This window comes from Haliotis asinina, chromosome 8 (assembly GCF_037392515.1).
Source record: "Haliotis asinina isolate JCU_RB_2024 chromosome 8, JCU_Hal_asi_v2, whole genome shotgun sequence".
Classification (NCBI taxonomy): domain Eukaryota; kingdom Metazoa; phylum Mollusca; class Gastropoda; order Lepetellida; family Haliotidae; genus Haliotis; species Haliotis asinina.
Genome location: NC_090287.1, coordinates 5,837,363 through 5,860,710, shown reverse-complemented (window position 1 = coordinate 5,860,710; position 23,348 = coordinate 5,837,363). Strand labels below are relative to the sequence as shown.

General features: G+C 42.2%; 1 protein-coding gene across 2 annotated transcripts in view; it reads left to right on the top strand.

The window, feature by feature from the left end:
• Positions 1-21,119, top strand: part of LOC137294468 (uncharacterized) — a 28,927-nt gene extending 7,808 nt beyond the window's left edge. Inside the window, exons 3-13 of one of the 2 annotated variants that reach the window (XM_067825489.1) lie at positions 8,152-9,383; positions 9,707-9,837; positions 10,180-10,306; positions 10,553-10,652; positions 10,934-11,082; positions 11,726-12,092; positions 12,392-12,473; positions 14,358-14,465; positions 14,777-14,995; positions 15,404-15,585; positions 16,142-21,119. In XM_067825489.1, the coding sequence (XP_067681590.1) occupies positions 8,152-9,383; positions 9,707-9,837; positions 10,180-10,306; positions 10,553-10,652; positions 10,934-11,082; positions 11,726-12,092; positions 12,392-12,473; positions 14,358-14,465; positions 14,777-14,995; positions 15,404-15,585; positions 16,142-16,279 (2,835 nt within the window). In that variant the 3' untranslated portion in view covers positions 16,280-21,119. Of the gene's footprint in view, positions 1-8,151; positions 9,384-9,706; positions 9,838-10,179; positions 10,307-10,552; positions 10,653-10,933; positions 11,083-11,725; positions 12,093-12,391; positions 12,474-14,357; positions 14,466-14,776; positions 15,067-15,403; positions 15,586-16,141 lie in introns of those variants that run through there. The other variant, XM_067825490.1, reaches the window with a different exon arrangement.
• Positions 21,120-23,348: the final 2,229 nt, after the last annotated feature.

Below are 23,348 nucleotides of genomic sequence, written 5' to 3'. Positions count from 1 at the left end.
GGGCAGACTGGCTGTGGGAAGACCGTTTTCGTCTTGGATATGTTGGAGGGTTACTACAAGGATGTGTTCGATAACATCGTTATCATGTGCCCTACTCTGAGCATGAATAAAACGTACGCGCGACCTTGGGTGATGACGGACCCGGACGTACACAAAATCGACCCTGGAACACGCCTGCAGGACTGGTTGAAAGCTCTTCACGAGAAATTTAAAGGGGAACCGACGCTGTTCATACTGGACGACTGCAGCGCTAATCGCGAGATAACAAAAAAGAGAGACATGCTATCGTACCTGGCCTTCTCCGGCCGGCATGCAAATCACAGCGTCTGGGTGCTAACGCAGAAGTTCAACTCGGTGTTGAAAGACCTCAGGGAGCAGACGCGATGGGTGGCCTTATTTCACTGCAAGGACAGGGATTCGTTCGAGGAGTGTTTGAGAGAGAACGATGTGATGAGTAAATTAGAACGGGAACGGGTGAAGAAACAGCTCGCTGAAACTAAACACGCTAAGCTCGTGCTAAAGACCGACCAACCAGTAGCATATATAGTATGCTAAAGCTAAGCAAAGCTAAGCAAAGCTAAGCAAATGCTATGATATTTGAAGTGTTTGTCGTGTGCAACTTAACCTTCATTTCTCTGTGTTTTGTCTGCATCGGGTATTATATAGTTAAAACTAAATCTTACTTGTTATATTATAAGATGGAGTGTGAGGAATTGCTCGAACAGTTGGTACCTGGGGGTACCCCCACTGGGGGTGTGGGGGATTCCCCCAAGCGAGAGAAACTGGTGGCGTTGGCTGTTGGTGGCAAAGCCAAACATTACTTTGGAGACTACACTCCGGATAAAATTCATAAAATGCCAGCCGAAGAAATCGATAAGCTGTACGCTAGATACGAGTCCCGGCTCGGAGCAGAAATGACAAAGACAATAGGATCGGCTATGACCCAGATATACACCGGTATTGTATCACACTTCCTTCCCATTCCACCAGAGCGCCGACTTTACCTGTGGGAGGACCTCGAGAAAGACCCTTTTATCGAACACGCCGTGAGTTCTATCAGCTGCGGGCTGTACCACAAATATGGTATGTTGTTGGCTCCAGTGACGGCGGCGATTATCACAGCAAAGCATTGTCAATTTGAGAGAAAAAATAATAATAATAGTATAGATGGATGCTGCTCCCGAGGTGATACCCCCCACACCCCCAACAGTGAGGGAAGTGACCCCTTCACAGGAGACCAGGGAACCAGTGGGGGAAGTGACCCCAACAGTAACCAGGCAGAAGATTCCTAAGAGAGTAGCTGCCGGTAAAAAACGGTGGTGTAACCAACATAAAGTGGCCAACCCAACCCGACTGTTGTTGGCTGTAGGTGTAACTGCTGCCTTGGCTATCTCGTGGTTATACGTGGGGGTACCCTCCCACAGTGAGCCACCACCCAACAGTGAGCCCCCCACCCCCACAGTCGACCCGCATATGTTATAATTTTAATATTTTATATCATATACATAATGTCTGAGGGGAAAACGTTCGTCAACGACGTATACCACGCCACAGTGGTCGCCAGTCTAGCCGTAGGGTACGCTCGGTTGACTAAAATGGTGCTTAAACAACCAACTATCAAGCTAGATTTCAACCTGCAGGATATGGGTATGCTCATAATGAACCTTGGTATGGCGATGGCCACAAAAGACATCCTAGTAAAACAAGGAATAATACCTGATAATATAATGAAATAAATATAGGATGGCCACGATAGCTATGATGGTCGGTGGGGCGTTAGTGAATGCCCTGGCATTTTCCGGGAGTAATTTCCTCTTCTCGAAACTACGAGATGATCACGCGGCAGGAAGAAAGGAAGCGACACGATCTCGCTACTGAGAAATTACAAAGGGCACAGGCCGAGTACGCTAAAAAACGCCTCCAGAGGATCGATTTTATTAATGAACAACTCCAGCGTGAAAACCATGCCGTTCAAACATTCAACGATGTCGATGAAGCAATGAAAGAATACTACCTACTAACTGGTAAACAATTGGAACCGCTCAATAAACCCACACTCGCTCAGTACTACACACCATCCAAGGGACAAATGAATCGTGAACTGGGCTTCATAGTGTTGGGTATAGCAGCTACTGCGTTGGTTGCGAAGCAATTAAATTAAAATACCTATATAAGTAAACAGACCCGCTCCATACCGATGCGAATACATACTTATGGGGAAGACCGAGGCCTGTGGTAGGAAATGCAGGAATCAGGGGTTCTGTTGTTTCCATATGGGAAGTCCTAACTACACGTGTTATGTGTGTGGTATCGGGGTTAAAGGACACTACTGTCTATGTAAAGCTCACGGAGCGAACGTAGTCAGACATCAACTCATCTACGAGAATAAAAAAGGCTACATAAAAGAACGTAGGCGACTGCTCAAGATAGACTCCAATTAAACATATCCAACAGTGTGTGAAACAGCCACTTAAGGGTTACCTCCCTTTACTGTGAACCAATTAGACATTGGTTCTCTTAGGTGTAAACACTATGGCTACTGTGCGCGAGCTGAAGCGGGTCGCAAAACAGAGAGGTGTGATCGGGTATTCTCGAATGCGGAAGTCAGCATTGTTGAGATTACTAGGTTTAGAAGCCCCTCCTACGGTAACACAATTAAAAGCTCAAGCAAAACAGCTTGGATACACGGGTTATTCAAACCTGGGGAGAGCCGGGTTAACCGCATTGTTATCACATGCCCCCGTAGCACGTCCCACTGTAAAACAACTGAAAGCCGAGGCACACGATTTGGGTTTAGGCGGGTATTCCCGTATGAGAAAACCACAGCTTGTAGAATTATTACGACAGAATAGAGCTATTGACCTACAGTTCGTGCGCACTGAGCGCGCTGTAGGCAACTATTTGAGAGGTTGGCGCATGCATGTTGATAGAAACATAGACATTACAGATATCAAACCTTTGATAGCTGATAAGGTCAACCAGGAACTAAATAACCTAGGAAGTATCAAGTTTCAGATCACAGTGAAAATGTCGCTCGATAAGCAGGTTGGGAGTACCATTGAATATGTTCAGCCTTACTTCCGAGGTCAACAAGAGGTCGTCACACATACAGAGACCATTGACACATCAATCGATACCAGTTTTCAGCAGATACGAGAATACCTAGAACGCTACACACACTTGGGGTCCGGGTGGGCTGTAGATAAAATCGATAATGTCTATCTAGATATAGCTAACTACGTGCCGTTCAGAGGCGGGTCATACCTAGCCTTGCCCCCCTACTATAGGAACAAACATGCCATAGTAAACGTTAAGAATAGAGGAAACGATTGCCTGAGGTTAGCTATCAGGTCAGCCTTATTTCCAGCTGACACTAATCCGAACAGGCCTTCTAATTATCCTCAGGATGATGGGCTCAACTGGGATGGTATAGATGAACCCACCCCCATATCCCAGATCATTAAAGTAGAAAAACAGAATAATCTGGCTATAAATGTCTTTGGACACGAAGGTAACAAAACAATAGTACACAGATTGGGTGGACCCGTGGGTCGCGTTATCAATATATTCATGATCCAACGAGGTGAAAAGTATCACTACACGTGGATAAAACATCTCAGCCGGTTGTTGCACGACCAGTCGAAACACGATGGGGAAAAACCCTTTTGTGTACGATGCCTACACGGTTTCAGTCGAGCTGATTTATTAGAATCCCACCAGGAGGATTGCCAAGGTGTGGGGCAGACGGCTATACGAGTCGACATGCCTAAGGAAGATAACAAAATCCTAAAATTCAGTAACCACAAGAACCAAATGTCTGTGCCTTATGTCATATACGCCGACTTCGAAGCCTTGGTTGTGGGTGGGGATTCCCCCACACCCCCCAGTGGTAGCTTCACCCACAAGACACAAGAGCATAAAACCTGTGGGTTTGGATACATTGTCGTCCGTTGTGACAGGGAAACGAAAGCTCCGGTAGTGTATAGGGGCCCTGACGCGGCTGAAAGGTTTCTAAAGTGTTTGCAGGAGGAAGAAAAAATTATTAGGAATGCATTGTATAAAATCGCTCCCATGCGTCTGACCCAAGACGACAAGCTAGCTCACAAGCGTAGCACTAAATGTCACGTGTGTCTCACCACTTAACGGTGATTCGGTGAGAGATCACTGCCACATAACTGGTAAGTATAGAGGCGCCGCTCACAGCGCGTGCAACCTCAAGCTTAAAATCAACCCTAAGACAATAAACATCCCCGTTGTCTTTCACAACTTGAGAGGGTACGACTCACACATGATCATGCAGGCCATCGCGAAAATCGATGGTAATATAACGTGCATCCCCAACAACATGGAGAGATACATCTCCTTCAGCTTAAACGGACTTAGGTTCATTGACTCGTTTCAGTTCCTCCTGTCGTCACTCGACAGTCTGGTCAAGGCCAACAATACCTTCCCTATCACCGATCGATACACAGACGCCGAGACTAGACCCCTGCTTATGAGGAAGGGTGTGTACCCCTATGAGTACATGGATAGTTGGGCCAAGTTCACCGAAACCAGACTACCCCCTATTGACTGCTTTTATAGCAAGCTGAATGAGGCGTCCGTCTCACGAGATGATTACTCGCACGCGACTAACGTATGGAATAAACTGGGTTGTAAGAACCTGGGTGATTATCACGACCTGTACTTGAGGACAGATGTACTGCTGTTAGCAGACGTGTTTGAGACGTTTAGGCGGATGTGTTTCAAGCAGTATAAACTCGACCCCGCATGGTATTACACCAGCCCAGGTCTGTCGTGGGACGCCTTGCTTAAAAAGACCGGAGTTAATTTGGAATTGCTCACAGATTACGACATGCACCTATTCATTGAGAAAGGCTTGCGAGGTGGGATTTCCATGGCATCCAAACGATACGCGAAAGCAAATAATCAATACGTGAAAGGTTACGATCCTAACAAGCCAACCAATCACATTCTCTACCTAGACGCAAACAACCTGTACGGCTGGGCCATGAGCCAGTATCTACCTACAGGGGGATTCGAATGGGTACCCCACGTTGATGTTATGGGGGTTGCACCAGATTCTAACAAAGGGTATATCCTCGAGGTTGACTTAGAGTATCCCAAGGAATTACACACATCGCACAACAGCTACCCCCTGGCCCCTGAACGTATGAGGGTTAACCCAGACTGGATGTCTGAGTACCAACATAACTTGTTAGGTGGGCGTGTGACAGACGTTGAAAAACTCGTGCCTAACTTAATGAATAAGACCAAGTACATCGTTCACTATCGCAACCTACAGCTGTACCTGTCGTTGGGTATGAGGCTGACCAAAATACACAGGGTGCTCATGTTCGACCAGAGCCCATGGATGGAGCCCTACATCAGAATGAACACAGACCTACGAAAAAAAGCCACCAGTGATTTTGAGAAAAATCTCTACAAGCTCATGAACAACTCGGTGTTTGGTAAGACTATGGAGAACCTGAGGAAATGCGTGACCGTGAAGCTGGTTCGGTCTAGTGAGGAAGACAAGCTCAGGAGATTGATAGCCAGTCCGGCATTCAACCGTAGTAAGATATTCACAGACAACCTGGTTGCCCTACACATGAAGAAAAGCCACATAAAATTCAACCGGCCTGTTTACGTGGGGATGAGCATCCTCGATTTATCCAAACACCTGATGTACGACTTTTACTACAACGAGCTCAAAAAACAGTACGGTGACAGGTGTGAAGTGCTGTACACTGACATGGATTCCCTGCTGATGGAGATTCGAACCGAGGACGTGTACGAGGACATGAAAAAACACCTCGATTTATACGACACCAGCGACTACCCTAAGACCCATGCCATACACAGTACGGTAAATAAAAAGGTCCTAGGTAAGATGAAGGACGAGTGTGCTGGCACGCCCATAGCCGAGTACATAGGTTTGAGACCTAAGATGTACTCCATACTGAAAGCCGACAATAGTGAGATCCGGAAGGCTAAGGGGGTTAAGAAGTATGTGGTGAAACAACACATCAAACACGCCAGATTCAAAGAAGCCCTGTTCAAGACCCGTACCTTTAGGCATAAAATGAACACACTTAGAAGTGATGGACATAAGATATACGGACTGACTATAAACAAGACATCCCTGTCGCCTATGGACACGAAACGTTGGATAGCTATTGATGGGATAAACACATACGCGTATGGACATGAAAAAATTTGAGGCTATTTACTACAGCCCGCGTGGGTACTGGAAAGGAGCTAGCGCAGTAGATAAGCTAGCTAAAATAGCGCGAGTACCCCCGGAGGAAGCCAAAGCGTGGCTTGAAAAACAAGCCCTGTGGCAGATCTATTTGCCGGCACCACGCTACGTGCCTAGAAGGAGGTTCGGTATTAACATACCTAATATCGTTCACCAGGCAGACCTACTGTTCCTACCCCACGACAAGAGGTACAAGTATGCCTTAACCGTAGTGGACGTAGCCAGTCGTTACAAGGAAGCCGAACCCTTGACCACGAAAGATTCGGCCCAGGTAGCCAGAGGATTCGAACGCATATACAAACGCAGCCCGCTGACGTGGCCAACAGAGCTGCAAGTTGACCCCGGACGGGAGTTCATGAGTGCCGTGTCACAACTGCTAGCCAAACACGATACAAAGGTCGGCCAGAGCCCATCGCAGCCAAGCCATAGTTGAGAGATTTAATAGGACTTTGGCTGAGCGCTTGTTCGGCCATCAGTATGCTAGGGAGATGGCCACCCCTGGAAAACGATCGACTGAATGGGTCACGAGGTTACCCAAGGTGGTGTCGGCAATCAACCATGAAGTCACCCGTCTCACCGGTAAGAAACCGGCAGACGCTATCAAACTAAAATCAATAGTTGCAGAGTCGGCCGCTCCATTGCGTGGGAAGGAGAAACAGATACCAGATAGGGCCCTAGTGAGGTATCTATACCAGCCGGGGGAACACGAGGGTGATAGCCGTAAGCGGGCCACCGATCCTATATGGTCAGTCAAAACTTACAACATAGATAAAGTGGATATGAAAGCCGACGAACCTAACTTATACTACTTGAGGGATGGGCCGGGTAGGGGTTTTGTAAGAGAAGAATTATTGATCATACCGTACGGCACAGTGTTACCTCCTACCAACACACGGTAATAATAGCAAGTAGGCACGCCAACTTTTTTGTAGTAGGGGTAATAGTAGCAAGAGCTAAGGTCCCAACCAAAGCCTTATTTACTAAATAAGGCTTTGTAGAGACTTTTCTTGAAAGTGTTTTAGAACTGTCATTCCCTATACTACTAAAGAACATGGTGTAATGAGGTCTGAATATAGCAAGATATATTGAGACAGTAGTAATGGGGTAATGTGAAAGGAATGTCTCAACACTTGAGGTCACCCCACATCCTTCATTCATGAATTGTGCTAAAAATGTCACAATTCATGAAGTAATGCAAGTAACGCAATCACGATTTTGTCGTGTGATGATGTCTGTCGGTGTGGTGTTCAAATTCCTATTCACTGCATGCAGGGGTTCAAAAATATTTTTAAAAGTCACTTGGCACAGGGCAAGTGATAAAAAAGGAACTTGTCTTTTACTAATTTTCCACTTGCCCTGATTTTTATGACATAATCATGATGTTGAAATTACGAAAGAATAAAAATCAACATACTTTATTTGCAGTTTGAAACCGTAAGCAGAAATATCTAGCAGGCAATGGACATGTAATTATACAATCATTTGATTGCCCAAAATGAATAGAGACTTATACTTGGCATTGGGTGATGGTTTTTTTAACACTTGGCATGGGGTCGAAGTCATACAGTTATAACTGTGTTGTGCATCAGTATGGTTTGTCATGTCATGTGGTCTCTGTATTCAGTTCTGGTTAGTCCTCCTACCATATTTCCTTCAAAGAGTCTCAGCAACTGCCAGATTGACACAAATAACCTAGAAGTCTCTGAAAGTGTTGCTTGACCAAGACAGCTCCCAGCATGACTTCTGTATGGATAAGACACTTAGTGTTGGGCAACCACAGAGTTGTCTCTGTTGAATCATAACTTTGTCTCTCTGTAGATTTCTGTGAAACAGTTTGAATGTCTACAACAGAATTTCCGAACATTACATCTGTATTCTGATATTTTCAGGATGATGGCACAGCTCGTTGTATCATTCGGTATCTCTTGGACTACCCAGATGATGGTTTCCTGTGGTCTGTTCTTGGACATATATACCTCCTTAGGAAAGACCCAGTGGGATCCCAAATAAATGCATGCTTTAAACAAGCTACCAAACACACAGGACAGCACACACCATTCATTAAAGACTGGCATTTTATTGGACCTTTTGTGATTGGCAAAATGGAACTAGATGGAGATCCAGTTGAGGCATTTGGTGGAATACAAAATGTCTCAAAATATCGCTTTCAGAAAGAGAGTAAATTCTTTTCTGAGTTAGTACCAGATGGTGTGGTGAAGTGGATGCCATACCACCAAAAGTCAAAGGAGCAAATGTTAAAAATAACACCAAAGGTCAACTGGAATGACCTTGTGAGTTCACTTGGGTCGATGGGAATAACTGAATGGCAGGGATGGATAGTTGGAGATTTTGCAGTCAATGCTGACCATTTGAATTTCATTGTCCAGTGTATGGGTGTGAGTTCTGCCTATATTGATGGGATGTTGTATGCTGGAGATTTATATCATCGAAGTAAATTTTCGTTTGGTGTCAGGTTGAGTCGAGGGATACATTCACTCCATATAAGGCTGAGGGCAAAGATGTCAGCAACTTTTAACTGTGTATTATCAGTTATGCCAAAAAACTTTGAAGTGTTATCCCCTACCTTCCTTCCTGACTTATATGATGGTAATATTTTTGGGCGATACATATCATTACCAGTAGCAAACTATCATCCAACCAGATGGGTAAAACATTTTCGTTTGATGGTTACTGACCAATCAGAAGGAGAAATGCTTGAAATTAAACCATTGAAAAATGAACTTGCTGTTGCACCAGGGCAAATTAGGCCTTTCCATGTTAAAATTTTAAACAAATCTCCCAAAATATTACCTGCTTGTCGGGACATTGAAGTCGAGATAGCAGTATCAACATCTGAGGGAGAAGAGAACTTCCCGCTCAATATCAGATGTCGCAAAGCTGGAGAATCTTTCTTGTTTACGTTTTTGGACCATGATGGGTCGGTACAGCATGGTGCAGCTGTGCAACCAATCAGGTCATGTCGTGGTCATCTGTGTCCAGTTGTATTGTCTCTTCATGGCACGACAGTACCACCACAAAACCAGGCAGACAGTTACAAGAAAATGGTGGGCAAGGAGTTTGAATTTGGAGTTGAACATGCTTGGCTTGTAGCTCCTACAAGGTAGGACATCACTTTTGTAATATTTATAATGCATTCTCTCTTTCTCTTTTTCTGCCACATTAAACTGTATTTAGTTATATCTTATTGACATCTTCAGTGAATGCATAAGGCATTGATATATATTATGTGCCATGCCAGCCATATTGGAAATATGATTTTAGACTATCACTTGGCTGTGTCATATGCATTAAGAATTTTTATACACAATATACATATGAAATGGGGTCAGATACTCTTTTCTAGTATTTAGGATTGATTTATGTGATTTTTGTCATTCAATTCGTGTTAACGAGATTCACCTATATTCTTACGCATTATGTCAGGCATGGAGCCCACAACTGGGAGGGGCCTGGTGCACTGACGGCGATGTCAGCCATGTTGGCTGTCACAGATATTGTGCACACATCGGCCTGGATAGAGGACAAGGCTGACCCAGACCACGTCATCTTTGCAGGTAATTTCATAGAACAGTTGGCTTGTCTTCACACATTTATCTTGAATTCAAGGTAAAGCTTTAATGTAACAACATTGCACTAAAGTAAAATGTCATTTTTTTCGTAATCCAAATGTAGAAGTAATGACAATATTATGCTGTTTGTCCCAAAGCACTGTTTTCTTTGATTGTTATTCTAGAAGTTGGGTACATGAAGGAGGAGGACTGTGTCTTTATGGATATACCACTTCTTTATTCTGTACAGGTGACGTTTCAACATAGATTCAAATGCCGTCGTCAAGCAAGTGAAAGCACTGATTGTAGACACTGCAGTTAATAATACCATGTACATCTCCGTGACAGGTCACTCCATGGGGGGTCATGGGGCGTGGCATCTAGCGACCCACTTCCCAGACCGAGCTCTGGCCCTGGTGTCCCTGGCAGGCTGGATCAAGAAGGAGGAGTACGGAGACAGCAACCTGTTCTTCAAGTGAGGGCACACTTTCTGTCAGGTTAACAAAACTGTCTTTTCAGGAATATAAACAGGGATATTATTTTTATACTTTCAGGAGCATTAGTGGTCTGTTTTATAAAGGTGCCATCATTTCCTCTGCAGAAACTTTGTGATTTCTGATCTCAGCTTTGCCCTTACCTTGTCCCTAGCATTGTGTGTGCTTGTTTCAGACTGATATATCTTTGCAATGTGATCTTGACTCACTCACTCACCTCATTTCAGACATGACCTGTCCACCAGTCATGCTGACCCAGCAGTCAAGGCCGTTATGGAAGCATGTATTGCTGAAAATGATGCTGACAGACATGTCTCCAATCTTCAGGTAATGACTAACAGGTCATTGAGAGAAGGAAAGAGTAATACGTTTGTCACATTAGGAGGTGCCTATGGTTACGACCTCTGTCTTGTTCTTGAGTCAGTGGACACTTGGTAGCTATCAAAAACAAGGTGATATGGTGACCTTATGTTGTTTCATGCTTGGCGTCAATGTCTCTTTGGGAAGTATTCAGCATTCATCTCATTCTCAACTGAAATTAAAGATCTTCTTCTTTAGCGGCAAACATTTGTTAGTTTATGATTCAGACAGATGTATGTTTATTCCAGCATATCCCAGTGTTGGCTCGTATTGGGGCAGATGATAGGACTGTCCACCCTTTCTACGTTCGGAGGATGTACCGTCTGCTCCAGGAGTACCGTGTTCCCGCCAACTACACAGAGCTGGCTGGCAAGGAGCACTGGTGGTGGGACACATGGTGAGATTGGTGGGTTGTCTTGATGGGACACATGGTGAGATGGCTGTGGTATTTGGGTGAAACACACAGTGAAGTAGGTGTGGTGACTGGATGGGACACATTGTAAGATGGATCTGGTGTCTGGGTGGGCCACATGGTGAGTTGGATGGGCGATCTTGATGGGACACATAGTGAGTTGGGTTGGGTGTCTTGGTGGGCCACATGGTGAGTTGGAGGGAGTGTCTTGGTGGGACACATGGTGAGTTGGGTGGGGTGTCTTGATGGGCCACATGGTGAGATGGATGGGGTGTCTGGGTGGTGCACGCGGTGAGACAGGCTGGATGTCTTGATGGTGAAATTGGTGAGATGGATGGAGTGTCTTGATGGGACACATGGGGACATGGGTGTAGTGTCTTTGGTAACCTGAGGTGAGTCTGAAAATTGAGAGCTTGGTTTGGGAATTCTCAAGGGATGAGGAACATGTGATGTCAAATTTTGGCATATCTGATTATTCCTATGACAATTTAAGCAGTTTATGCCATTCAATTTGAGTTTATTGACTTGCAGATTAACAATTGTTAAGTTTGCTGTAGGTGAGCCTGTAAGAGACATTATGACAGTATTGGATGCTTGTAACCAGGAGATCCTCTACTTTGCCTGCCAGGCAGACGAATGATGGTGGCGTGGTCAATGATCAGCAACTGCGGGATTTCAAGTCCAAGTACATCGCATCTCAGTTCAACAGCGGGGGTTGTACTGCAGATGACAATGACTGCACTGGAGGCACCAATGACAATAAGTACTCCCAGCAAGCAGCTGAAGATCAGTTTACCCTCACAACAATTAATCCTGCATTTGGAGAGGGTCTGAGGGGAGTGAGAATTCTGAGTCAACTCGTCCCATACAGGTTGAGTACTGTAGAGGGCCATGTGTCAGGAAATACTGTTCACCTGACAACAAGAAATGTATGGCGGTTCAGAATTGAGGAGCCCAAACAGCGAAAAGTTCAATGGATGCAAAGATTTATCAGGGTGAGCTCTTATTCAAAAATGATTTACTAGGTCTGTTGATCTGCAAGGCTAAAGAAAGATAGTTCAGGGACATTCATTTTCCTTGTCCGTTACACATTTTAGAGGAAAATAATCAAAGTAGGTCAAGAATAATAATTGACATATCTCTTTATTTGTTGTATGGAAATATTTTTCTTATATTCATGTCACTTTATATTTCTTTCACCTAATCCACAATACTGTAAAGAGATGTTAAGTCTATACAAGCATGTATGACTGACGTGTAACAAGATGTAGGTGTCTTCTCCTGTTTGATTTAGGTTGACAGAGATTTTATGGTGACAACAGACATGTTAGCTGAGATGGCAAAGAATGAAAACAGTCACTTAGCTAGGATTGATGGTGAGTAACAAAACCATCCCCAAGACAGGTGTCATGAGCGTGGATTGGATGATCACAATGGCTGTGCAGCTTGAATAGTTCCTTATGAAATTTGAATTATTTAACCTTGAACATTTTGTCAGATGTGAGGATACATGCTGCCCTCAGTGATTTGCCTACAGTTATTTCCCTTTACCATGCCAGGATCAGTGATAAGGCTGAATGCCTTGTGCAACCACACTACCCCAGAGCATTCAATCATTTGTGTATAGTTATGAATCTTGTTATGCCAGGGCAAGTATGGCATGCAGAATGGCGATGGGGGTTAGGGAGGTACATCTTATTCAGTGCAGTCTTCTATGAGTAGTTGCATCCCTTGGACATTCCAGGACACTAGTTTGTCCTTTGTAGTTTGTCCATTTTAATGTTTCAAGGTTTGTCAGTTCCATAACTATTCATTGGTTTCTATAAAGATGTCAGTACCATTAAAATATTCAATCACATGTTGCTTTCCTCCCTTGTGATGACATAACTGTTTAGGGGGACGTCAAAAGGTAGTGTATATTCTCGATGTCAAATGTTTGTAATGTTTCCGATATATAGTGAAGGAATCATTAGCTAAGCAATACCCAAACTTTCACATCAGTGGGTAATATGGTTCATGAGATCATCACAACACACTGGGGTTTAATATTTGTAAGATAATTGCAGAAAATGAAAATGCTATGTCATTTGGTACCTCTTGGGTAATGGTATGTCCTCTGATAATATCATATAAAATATGTTCAGAATGGTATTGAATGCATTCCTGTCATAATCAACAGCCAAAGATTTAGATGTCTTAATTTAGATTTAGACGGGCTGATAGGGACACCCCTAGCTTGATCTTTCACAAACATTGTGTCCAGATATTCAAGCTGGCACTGTTTACAATATATTGGGAGCTGACGCCCTAAACCCTTTGCATCATGTATGAATAGTGAAAACATTAGAATCAGTTGTGTCCTTGTGATGAAGTCATCTAGAAGGGCTTGGGTAGTGTCTCCAAAACAAGCTCTTTCAGTAAACATGAAGGGAGGAGTCACTTCAACAACTGATTGTAGTTTCAAATTGCGCTGTTATGCACCTTAATATTTAAGTGTGATTTTAGGAGACTTCTACCAACCTCAAACACACAAAATGGTTCTTGCATATTTTGTTTCCTGAAGTTTGTGATGTATTTATTGCAGATTTTGCATTTTTGGGGAGGTACCAAGGGGTAAAAGTAAAAAAAAAAATGGGGATCGTGAGGCTGGTACATAGCATACCAATTTGCTTGAGGTGGACAGATATTATGTAGAAAAATAAAGCATGAAAACAGCTGCTGTCATGGTGAGGCTCAAAGTGGGTTCACACTCAGCACACTCACTCACTCACCCACAAACTCAGTCACTATCCTCACCCACCCACTCTCTCTCTCTCTCACTCACTTACTCACTCACTCACTCACCCACTCACTAACTCACTCACCCACTCTCACCCACTCTCACTCACTCACTCACCCACACTCACTCACCTACACACCCACCCTCCCACTCGCTCTCACTCACTCTCACTCACACTCACTCACACTCACTCACTCACTCACTCACTCACTCACACACCCACCCTCCCACTCACTCTCACTCACTCACTCACTCTCCTCACCCACTCGCTCGTCCTGTCTTGTTCGTGTTGTTGATCTTGTGAGAATCCAACAATGTATGGGGGAAACTGTTAGTGTCGCTATTCCAGTGCACTAATTATTATCCCAAGCATTAGCAGCTCTTTGACGCACCTAAGTGCACTGACTTCCCTTTGACAGATGTGTGTCTCCATGGTACTGCAATGTATTCTGTTCAGTGCCTCCAGTCTCTCTGGTTACAGGGCACTGGGAGTTTGTTCATCGAAGTGTGTATGAGAGACACGAGAGAGGACCAGAGAACTTAGGGCCTGCGAGAAGAGTAGCAGAACGCCAGTTTCTGATCATTGTAGGTGAGGTAACAATTGATATAATAGTTGTGAAAATGATAGGACTTGATCACTAAGGCTGAGTGATGACACCATGTGCTTGCTAACAGGATGCCCTGCCCTTTGATACCATAATCCATCTTAACACTGATTTTAAGGGTTGGCTTATTTATGGGGTCGGCTTATCTTTGGTAGTATACAGTATATATACCAGTGTAAGGTCAGATTTAGCTGGGTGTCATCATCATTAGTATATCTTGTTTGTCTTGCCCTTGGATTTAACATAACTAGATCAATTGTCGATAAACTAAAGATAATATAACCTCATGTCTCAGGTACGCAGGGGTCACAAATGACAACCCAGTCTTTGTTGACATCAGCTGTCTACATAGCTAACCAGTTCTACCTGACATCTGACACCACTGCCAGTATTGTCTATGACACTGATATCACCCCGGACATGGTGAACAGGAGAAACATCATGTTGCTGGGAAGTCCCACTGAGAACCTGCTGACATCCACAGCTCTTGCTGGACTGGACCTGTCTGTCTCTGGTGAGTTTGTAGGAACACCTAAAACCTCCTGACATCCACAGCTCTTGCTGGACTGGACCTGTCTGTCTCTGGTGAGTTTGTAGGAACACCTAAAACCTCCTGACATCCACAGCTCTTGCTGAACTGGACCTATCTGTCTCTGGTGAGTTTGTAGGAATGTTGAGAACACCCTGTAGTTGACAGTCAGTTTGTAGGAACACCAAGAACCTCCTGCCATCCATCCTCTTGCTGGACCGGATCTAGTGAATTTGTAGGAACACTGAGAACTCCATGGAGATGATAGCTCTTGCTGGACTGGATACCTAGAGAATCCAGTGTAAATTGATAAATTCAACACTCATCAGATATGGTTAATTCTTCGTTAACAAAATAGGTCCGTAACTCCAATAATGCTATCTGTTTTGACAGATTCTGGAGACATAGTTAGGTTGGGGAAATGCCTCTTCTCCAAGCCACGGACTGGTGTCCTCACACTGGCTCCAAATGGTCAGCGTCATCTTACCTTGGTCCTCATGGGATTGTCCAAAGAAGGACTGATGGACATTATCTCCCTTGCTACACCAACCATTCCACCAATGGCAAGATCCCCAGTAAGTATAAGGGAAGTGGAGTTGTTTAAGGACTGTGAGATATTTCCAGTGTGGTGTTTAGTGCTCTGTGCGTTTAGTACATTTAGTGTGTTTAGTGCAATTGCAATTATTAATATTATGTAAAATTAAGATGTTTTTAAAATCAGAATGTGGACAGCAAAACCACTCTGAACCTATCCACATGTTGCTTTCTTCCTCTCTTCATCAGTAAACTAAAATACCAAATTATTACTGACATTTTGCTGTCTGCTGACTACAACTGACACATCACTAACTACAACTGACACATCGCTGACTACAACTGACACATCACTGACTATAGCTAACAAATTGTTGACTACAACTGTCACTTATCGTTCACTAAAACTGACACATCACTGACTACAACTGACACATCACTGACTACAACTGACATATCGCTGACTACAACTGACACATCACTGACTACAACTGACACATCACTGACTACAACTGACACATCACTGACTACAACTGACATATCGCTGACTACAACTGACATATCACTGACTACTGCTTAATATTCACCTTGTTGCAGTTCTCCAACCTTGTCCCGGACTATGTGATCACAGGACCAGACTTTGGCTGGAAGGGGCCAGGGGGCTTCAGCTGTGCTGGTTTCTATGGCAACCAGTGGGAATATAGAAGTGACCTCTCCTCCTGCTTCTGTTACTAATGTCAGCTGTCTTGACTGAAATGGAAATGAAATGCAAAATACAGTCAAACCCAGTTTATCCGGGCGTTTTGGTTTCGAAAGAATCTGTCTGTAATAGTAACAGTGAATCATCATAACATATACGTGTACCGATAAAACATGGAATGTGGAACGCAGGTTACAGATTGTCCGGTTGTCTCAGACGTAATCATATAGTGTGTGAAGCTTCAGGTGGTAAGTTAGATGAAAAAGGTAAATTGATGACAAAATGTCTCTATTTTGCCAGCTGCATATTCTTAAATGCCCTGAAACATATGACATTGCATTGAACTTGTGATGTCTGCAGATGGTAAACTTCTGGACGGCATCACATAACTTCAATCATGCCGGCCATTTTTAACTTGTATCGCAACAGATAGTAGGGGTTGATTTATAAGTGCTATATACAGTATAAATACAGTGTAGTTTACCGTTATCCTACTTAACATGTGTTTTCTTTACTGATGAGATGTTCTCACACCCGCTAAATCCTATTGAACAACCTGAGTGACATGCGCCCCTAGTGTTATGGTGGCTAATTAATCAATTTACATCAAATGCCTTCAGATAGATTAGGAATGAAATCACATAGTTGTGCGATGGACAGTATTGACGTGACACATACACATGCACTTGTGCACAGATCCTTCTGTCCAGATAACTGGATCATTTCTTAATGTAAATCTATGGGAAAGTGTTGAAAATCCACAGTGCGGGTCCAGTTAAGCGAGTACAAATGTAAGTTTCATTTCACATAAGTATCGTCCACAAGGTGGGGTTTCCGGATATGTGGGTACGAGTAAACGGGGTTCAACTGTAATATACTTGACATGCTAACAGTGACAACTTTAAAAATGTTTTACCTTGAAAATGATTCCATTATTCTTTATCAGTATGTTCTTGTCAAAGTCTGTGGTTCAGATCTGCAATGGAAGCTGTGTATATATTTATGTATATATGACAAATAATATGGTCCCAGTGATTTCATTGTTTCATAGCAAACATTGGTTAGCTGACTGATCTCATATATTTACGATGTATAACACCAGTGTTTTCCAGTTGGTCAGTACAACTCGCCAGGACCGTCTGTGTTGGTTGTGTGTCATGCAGGACATGATATGTATACATTCCATGTTTTAGTATCAACTTTCACATATCACATGTAAACCCAGTGGTTAATATGAGATGGTATTGACAACTGGGTTAGCATGCAACCTAAGTAAACTTATCCTCAGTATGATTTGTTACACGTCTATACTGAGTCTGACAGGTATATCGTGAGTAACTGCTGACTTTCACCTTACGAAATGATACATATAAAACCTACCATATCTGTTCAATGTAATTTCTATGAATTATAAAATCTAATATTTCGGGTTTGCAATAACCCGTCTGGATAACTTAGATCAACATTAGCTCTCTCACTACATAATACTGGTAGACTCGACCATAGATTAGCTAGGCATCTGAGTTTAACATCAACCTGTTTTTGTTCAATCCATATGGAATATTTGGTGCAAAAATGTTTGTATTGCTCTGTGTTGTATTTCATACCTGAACTTTTTGTGATGTTCTAGTTATGATATCGACCACCTAGCATTTATGTTGTCATACATTTTCATGTTCAAGTATTTTCTTTGTTATTGTATTATTTTACCCAATGGAAAAGGTTCAGGGTTTGGCGCCCCAACTGCGTCAGACCAGAGAACGTTAAATGATTAAATGGTACTTGTTGTTGCCCAGCCTGGAACCTGGCTTTAGGTGAAGAAAACAATGACATACTGCTTGGAGTCAGTATATCCATGCGTTATATCATCGTGGGCTAAGTGTAGACAGACATACACAATGTCACACAAGCCACTTAAGTATAGTCACATCTTAGACATTAGGTTAATCCCACAGCACTTCCTCTCACCTGTGGGAGTAAATACTGCATTTTCTGTGTGTTAATACTTTGGTTAAAGCGACAAGCACTGATAGGAAGCTGACTACTTAACTGTACAAATTCGTCCAGACAAGTACAAATTACACTCCAGGTATAGTTTGCCACATTGGTGTAATGAATGAAATTTTTTAGCATACTTTTTATCTGAGTCACATTATTTTTTAAATAAAGGCCATTTGATGTGTGTGAAAAGTCCAGAGGAAGGTGTCTCTTTGCTGTAATCACTGAGAAACAAGCATCAGTGGGATGTGACTCATGAATGAATGTGTTGTGCTACCTTGTTGCTGCTGATGTTACTACTACTGCTACTGCTGTGTATGATGTGAATTTAAATGAATGGAAATTTATGCCATGACTTTGTCATCTGTTTTACGTCTTGTAAATGTCACATTTTGTGCATTAAAGTATGCTAATGAATTGTAACACATCTCTCAAAGGCGATCTTGGGTGAATCAAGGGCAAGGCATAATAACAACCTGATGAGGATTTGGTTGGCACAATCTGCCAATGAGTACTAGTATGCTTATTTTTTCATATTTTAAGACACAAACATTTCTTTCCAGTGCTAATTTACAAAACTGATATGTCGGTCAGAATTGTGCTACAATGCCACTGTGTGTTAAATATGTAGGTGATGCCTCCTCTGTACCATCGTCAATTTTTTAGTCTTAATTGCACCTAACTTTGTATCTTTCGTTATTGTCTGACTACTTTATTAAGTTGTAATAATATGTTTATCTGGACTGCCTTGGGCCAGTGACATTTTTGCTGCAATATTTTATTTAGGCAATATGTTACCTTATTTATGTCATCTATGGAGCCAATCCCCACAAAACAAATGAGATCAATTCTATATTTGCATTTATAATACCTCATTGTGAATCATTCCATTGGGATATCTCGCTTGTTTGAGTAGGCGATCCAAGACTAAGAAAACTTAAAAGGGAGGCTCTATCACTCTTTAATTACATCATATGTTCCCCCAAAAGGTATTGCAATTCTTGGTGTGCCAAGTGTGCATGTTACAATGATTTAAAACTTGATTCTTTATTCCCACAGTTGAAAGCGGGAAATGTAGTGTAAGTCTCTGTCTGCATGTACGAATTGGAATATCAAGACTAGATTCTTTTCATATTTGGTACCTAGGTTCATGACAGCATAAGACGGGTCCCAGTCAGTTTTGATGACCTTGATTTCAAGCTCACAAGAGGACTCTACCCGTGTAAGCGAATTATCTCAAGAACCGTTCACTAGATTTTTTTTCATATTTTCATATTCAACACCAAGCTTTATCTAGGGAAGGAACAGGACCCGGTCGATTTTTGTGGCCTTTACGTAATTTTCAAGGTGACGGCGGCACTCAGAAGATTTCAGCATGTTAACCTGCATGTTGAGCTATCTCAAGAATCGTTCGGTAGATTTCTTTTTCATATTCAACATTAAGCTTTATCCAAGGAAAGCGCAGGGCCCAGTCGATTTTGGTGACCTGCTATCATTCTCACTAGTGCACTTGGTTGAAGCTTCTGCAGATACTGGCTCCCCCCATTTTGATCTTGTGGCGAAACGAAATGTTTGTTTACATTTGTGTGACAGTAGTGACGTCACGGACAGCTCAGCTCTGACAAGTGCCGTGAGTTACAAATACCTGAGGGCAGGAGCAGCTTTGCCTCTTAAGAGACTGATCCCGTCTATGCTTCTGCTGTCAGGTGACATAGAACTCAACCCTGGCTTAGAGCAGATGATGAGCACCATTTTGGAACAGATTAAGGCTAGTGAGGTCAGATTAGCTACAGACATCAGATCGATTAAAGATGATATCAACAGCATGAAGATTGACATACAGAAGTTGAGAGATGATATTAATTCCAATAAACAAGAGCAGCATGTGATCAGACTGGATGTTGACGCACTAGATGAACGGGCGCATAATATGGAGAGTTATCTAGAGGAGTTAGATTATAGGATAGAAGACCAGGAACAGCGTAGCAGACGAAACAACCTAGTTCTGTATAATGTACCTGAGGGTGAGGACCGAGAGACTTACACTGACAGTAAGCAGAAAGTGCTGGACATTCTTAATAAGGCCAGGGAAGGTACTGATCTTCCACCCTTAGTCTCCAGGGATATTGAGAGGGCCCACAGATTGTCTGGTAAAAGTGGGGAGACAAGCCAAGGCCTATTATAGTGAGAATGTGCAATTGGGAGGACAAATGGTGGTCGGTCAAGCTGAGAAGTGAATTGAAAAGTCAAAGAGTGGGGATTGCTAACGACTTGACCACATTCCAACGTCAGGAGCTACAGCGACGGCATACAGAGAACCCAACATGCGTTACTACTTTAAAGGTAACAAGCTGATGGAAGTTCCCTTAAACAACACGGCTCACTCACGCACACGTAACAACGCTTGGGGTGGAAGTAACCAGGGACTCAGCCGGAGACCCAGGTCTGACTCACGTCACGCGGACATGGACGACACCCACTAGGGGTGTGGCCAGGGCCTTGAGTCTCATAAGGAACATTTTACGGCGCATCGGAAACACTCATATGTACAGCCAATTCCTAACATACACATTACTACTACAAATGACCATGATAACCCGACAGACTCAGTGACTTTTTTGTTTTGGAACATTGGTGGAATTATACACAAATTATGTGACACCGATTTTATTGACTATGTTAAATCATTTGATGTAATTGGCCTGAGTGAAACTTGGAGTAGTGATGTAGAATTACAGAATATCTTCCCTGATCATGCTGTGAAAGTGAAACAGCAGATAAATTTTCTAGTAGTGGGAGACTATCCGGTGGAATGGTAGTGTTAATACGTCGTCAGTCTTGTAGTTATAAGAAATGGATAAAGCTAACAGATAATGCTATCTTCATATTATTCGATCGAGTTCTGTTTGGTTTAGACAGAGACATTCTATACTCATGTGTTTACATTCAACCGGAGAGCTCGACCTGGTATGATAAACTATCATCAAACTGTAAAAACGGAGTGCTTCTGTATCAAGAGTCCTTATTAGATATCATTTCTGGTTTACCCGATGTTTATATTCTCAGTGGCGGAGATTTTAATGCCCGAACTAGTACAAATCCAGATTTTGTAGAAGATGACCTTCTAGATTATACAGAAAACCAAACTGCATCACAGTGGGACTTTTTAACAGACTATTTTAATTTGAAACGTTTTTCCGCCGACAGAACTTTAAACAACTTTGGTAAATCCTTACTAGATCTTTGTTCTATCATGAATATTCATATTATGAATGGGCGCTGTGGTGGTGATACAGAAATTGGAGACTTTACTTTTATAGGTAACAACGGGACAAGTGTAATAGATTACATAATATCATCGTCTGTGTTATTTGACCATGTTTGTGACTTTAGCATACAGTCACGTACTGAATCAGATCATCTACCTGTTACCTTAGCAGTAAAAACACAACATGTTAGATCTTTAGATAACACTAAAAGAAATTCAAATAAGGCCTATAGGTTTTATTGGCAACAGGATAAAGTTGAAGTATTTCGAGAAAATCTATTGTCTGAAAACATTCAGTTATTGTTTGACAAGTCAGTCGATTCTGCTTTTACAAATATTGACGATAGCATTAGATATGTCACAGACGCACTGTGTTCCGCAGCGGAAGATATGAAACGTAAAGTTGGTATGATACGTAGAATATCAAACAAATGGTATGATGGAACTTGCAAAAAATTGAAAAGAAAACGGTGTAAATTACTAAACAAGTTTAGAAAGGTAAAAGACAAGGAAACGTTTGAAGATTATTGTCAAGTAAGAAATGAATATAATGCAGTTTGTAAACAAAAAAAACTTGATTATTATAAGAACAAAAAAGCGGATATAGAAAATAATATAGCAGATTCAAAAAAGTTCTGGAATAAACTTAAGTCTTTGAAGAATCCTACCATATCAAACAACAGTATTGACATGAATGACTGGCATCAGCATTTTAGTGGCCTCTTCAATTTCAGAACTGATCAACAGAAAGGAGTAAATGATAAGGTAGAAACATTAAACGCTTCTGAAACCTCTGACTCTAGTTTTGAAATAACAAAGGATATGTTGGATTCTCCGATCAGTAGAGAAGAAATACTTGATGGTATCAATAACTTAAAATGTAATAAATCGCCTGGGGTTGATGATGTTTTACCTGAGATGATTAAGAGCTCAGCAGATATAATAGCGCCCTACTTGGAACTGTTGTTCAATATCATTCTTGAAAGTGGAACGTATCCATCCAGTTGGTCCATCGGTATTATCGTTCCAATTCATAAACAAGGCAGTGTTGACAATCCAAACAACTATAGAGGAATCACGCTTTTAAGCATTTTTAGTAAAGTTTCCACTTTTATCATAAATAAAAGACTAGTGACGTGGGGGGAAGCAATGAATAAAATCAGCGAGTCTCAGGCTGGATTTAGACATGGGTATACGACCATAGACAATATGTTTATCTTACATAGTATTATACAACGTTATCTTAATTTCAAGGGTGGTAAATTATATGCTCTTTTTGTTGATTTTGAAAAAGCGTTTGACTCTGTCGACAGGAAGAAACTTTGGGATACATTCAGTACTCATGGACTTAGCCCGAAAATGAAAAATCTGTTACACAATATCTATGAAAATGTAAAAGCTTGCGTCAGAAATAATAATGAATTGTCAGATACATTTAACCTAGAGCTTGGAGTGAGGCAAGGTTGTATACTTAGCCCATTCTTATTTTCGTTTTTCATTAATGAACTAGCAACTCAAATTGAAATGAATTGTGAAAATGGAACCCAATTGCATCCAGAATTTGTACACGTATTTCTGCTGCTTTTTGCAGATGACATTGTCCTATTCTCGAGCACTGTGGCAGGTTTACAAAAACTAATAATGGAACTAGAGACATATTGTGATGAGTACAAGTTAAAGGTTAACAGGAATAAAACTAAAGTAGTAGTTTTCAAAAGGGGAGGGCGCCTAGCGAAAAATGAGAAATGGCAGTACAGGGGCATAGAACTAGAAACCACCAATTCGTATAAATACTTGGGAATATTTTTCAGTCACTGTCTCTCATGGCTAACACATGC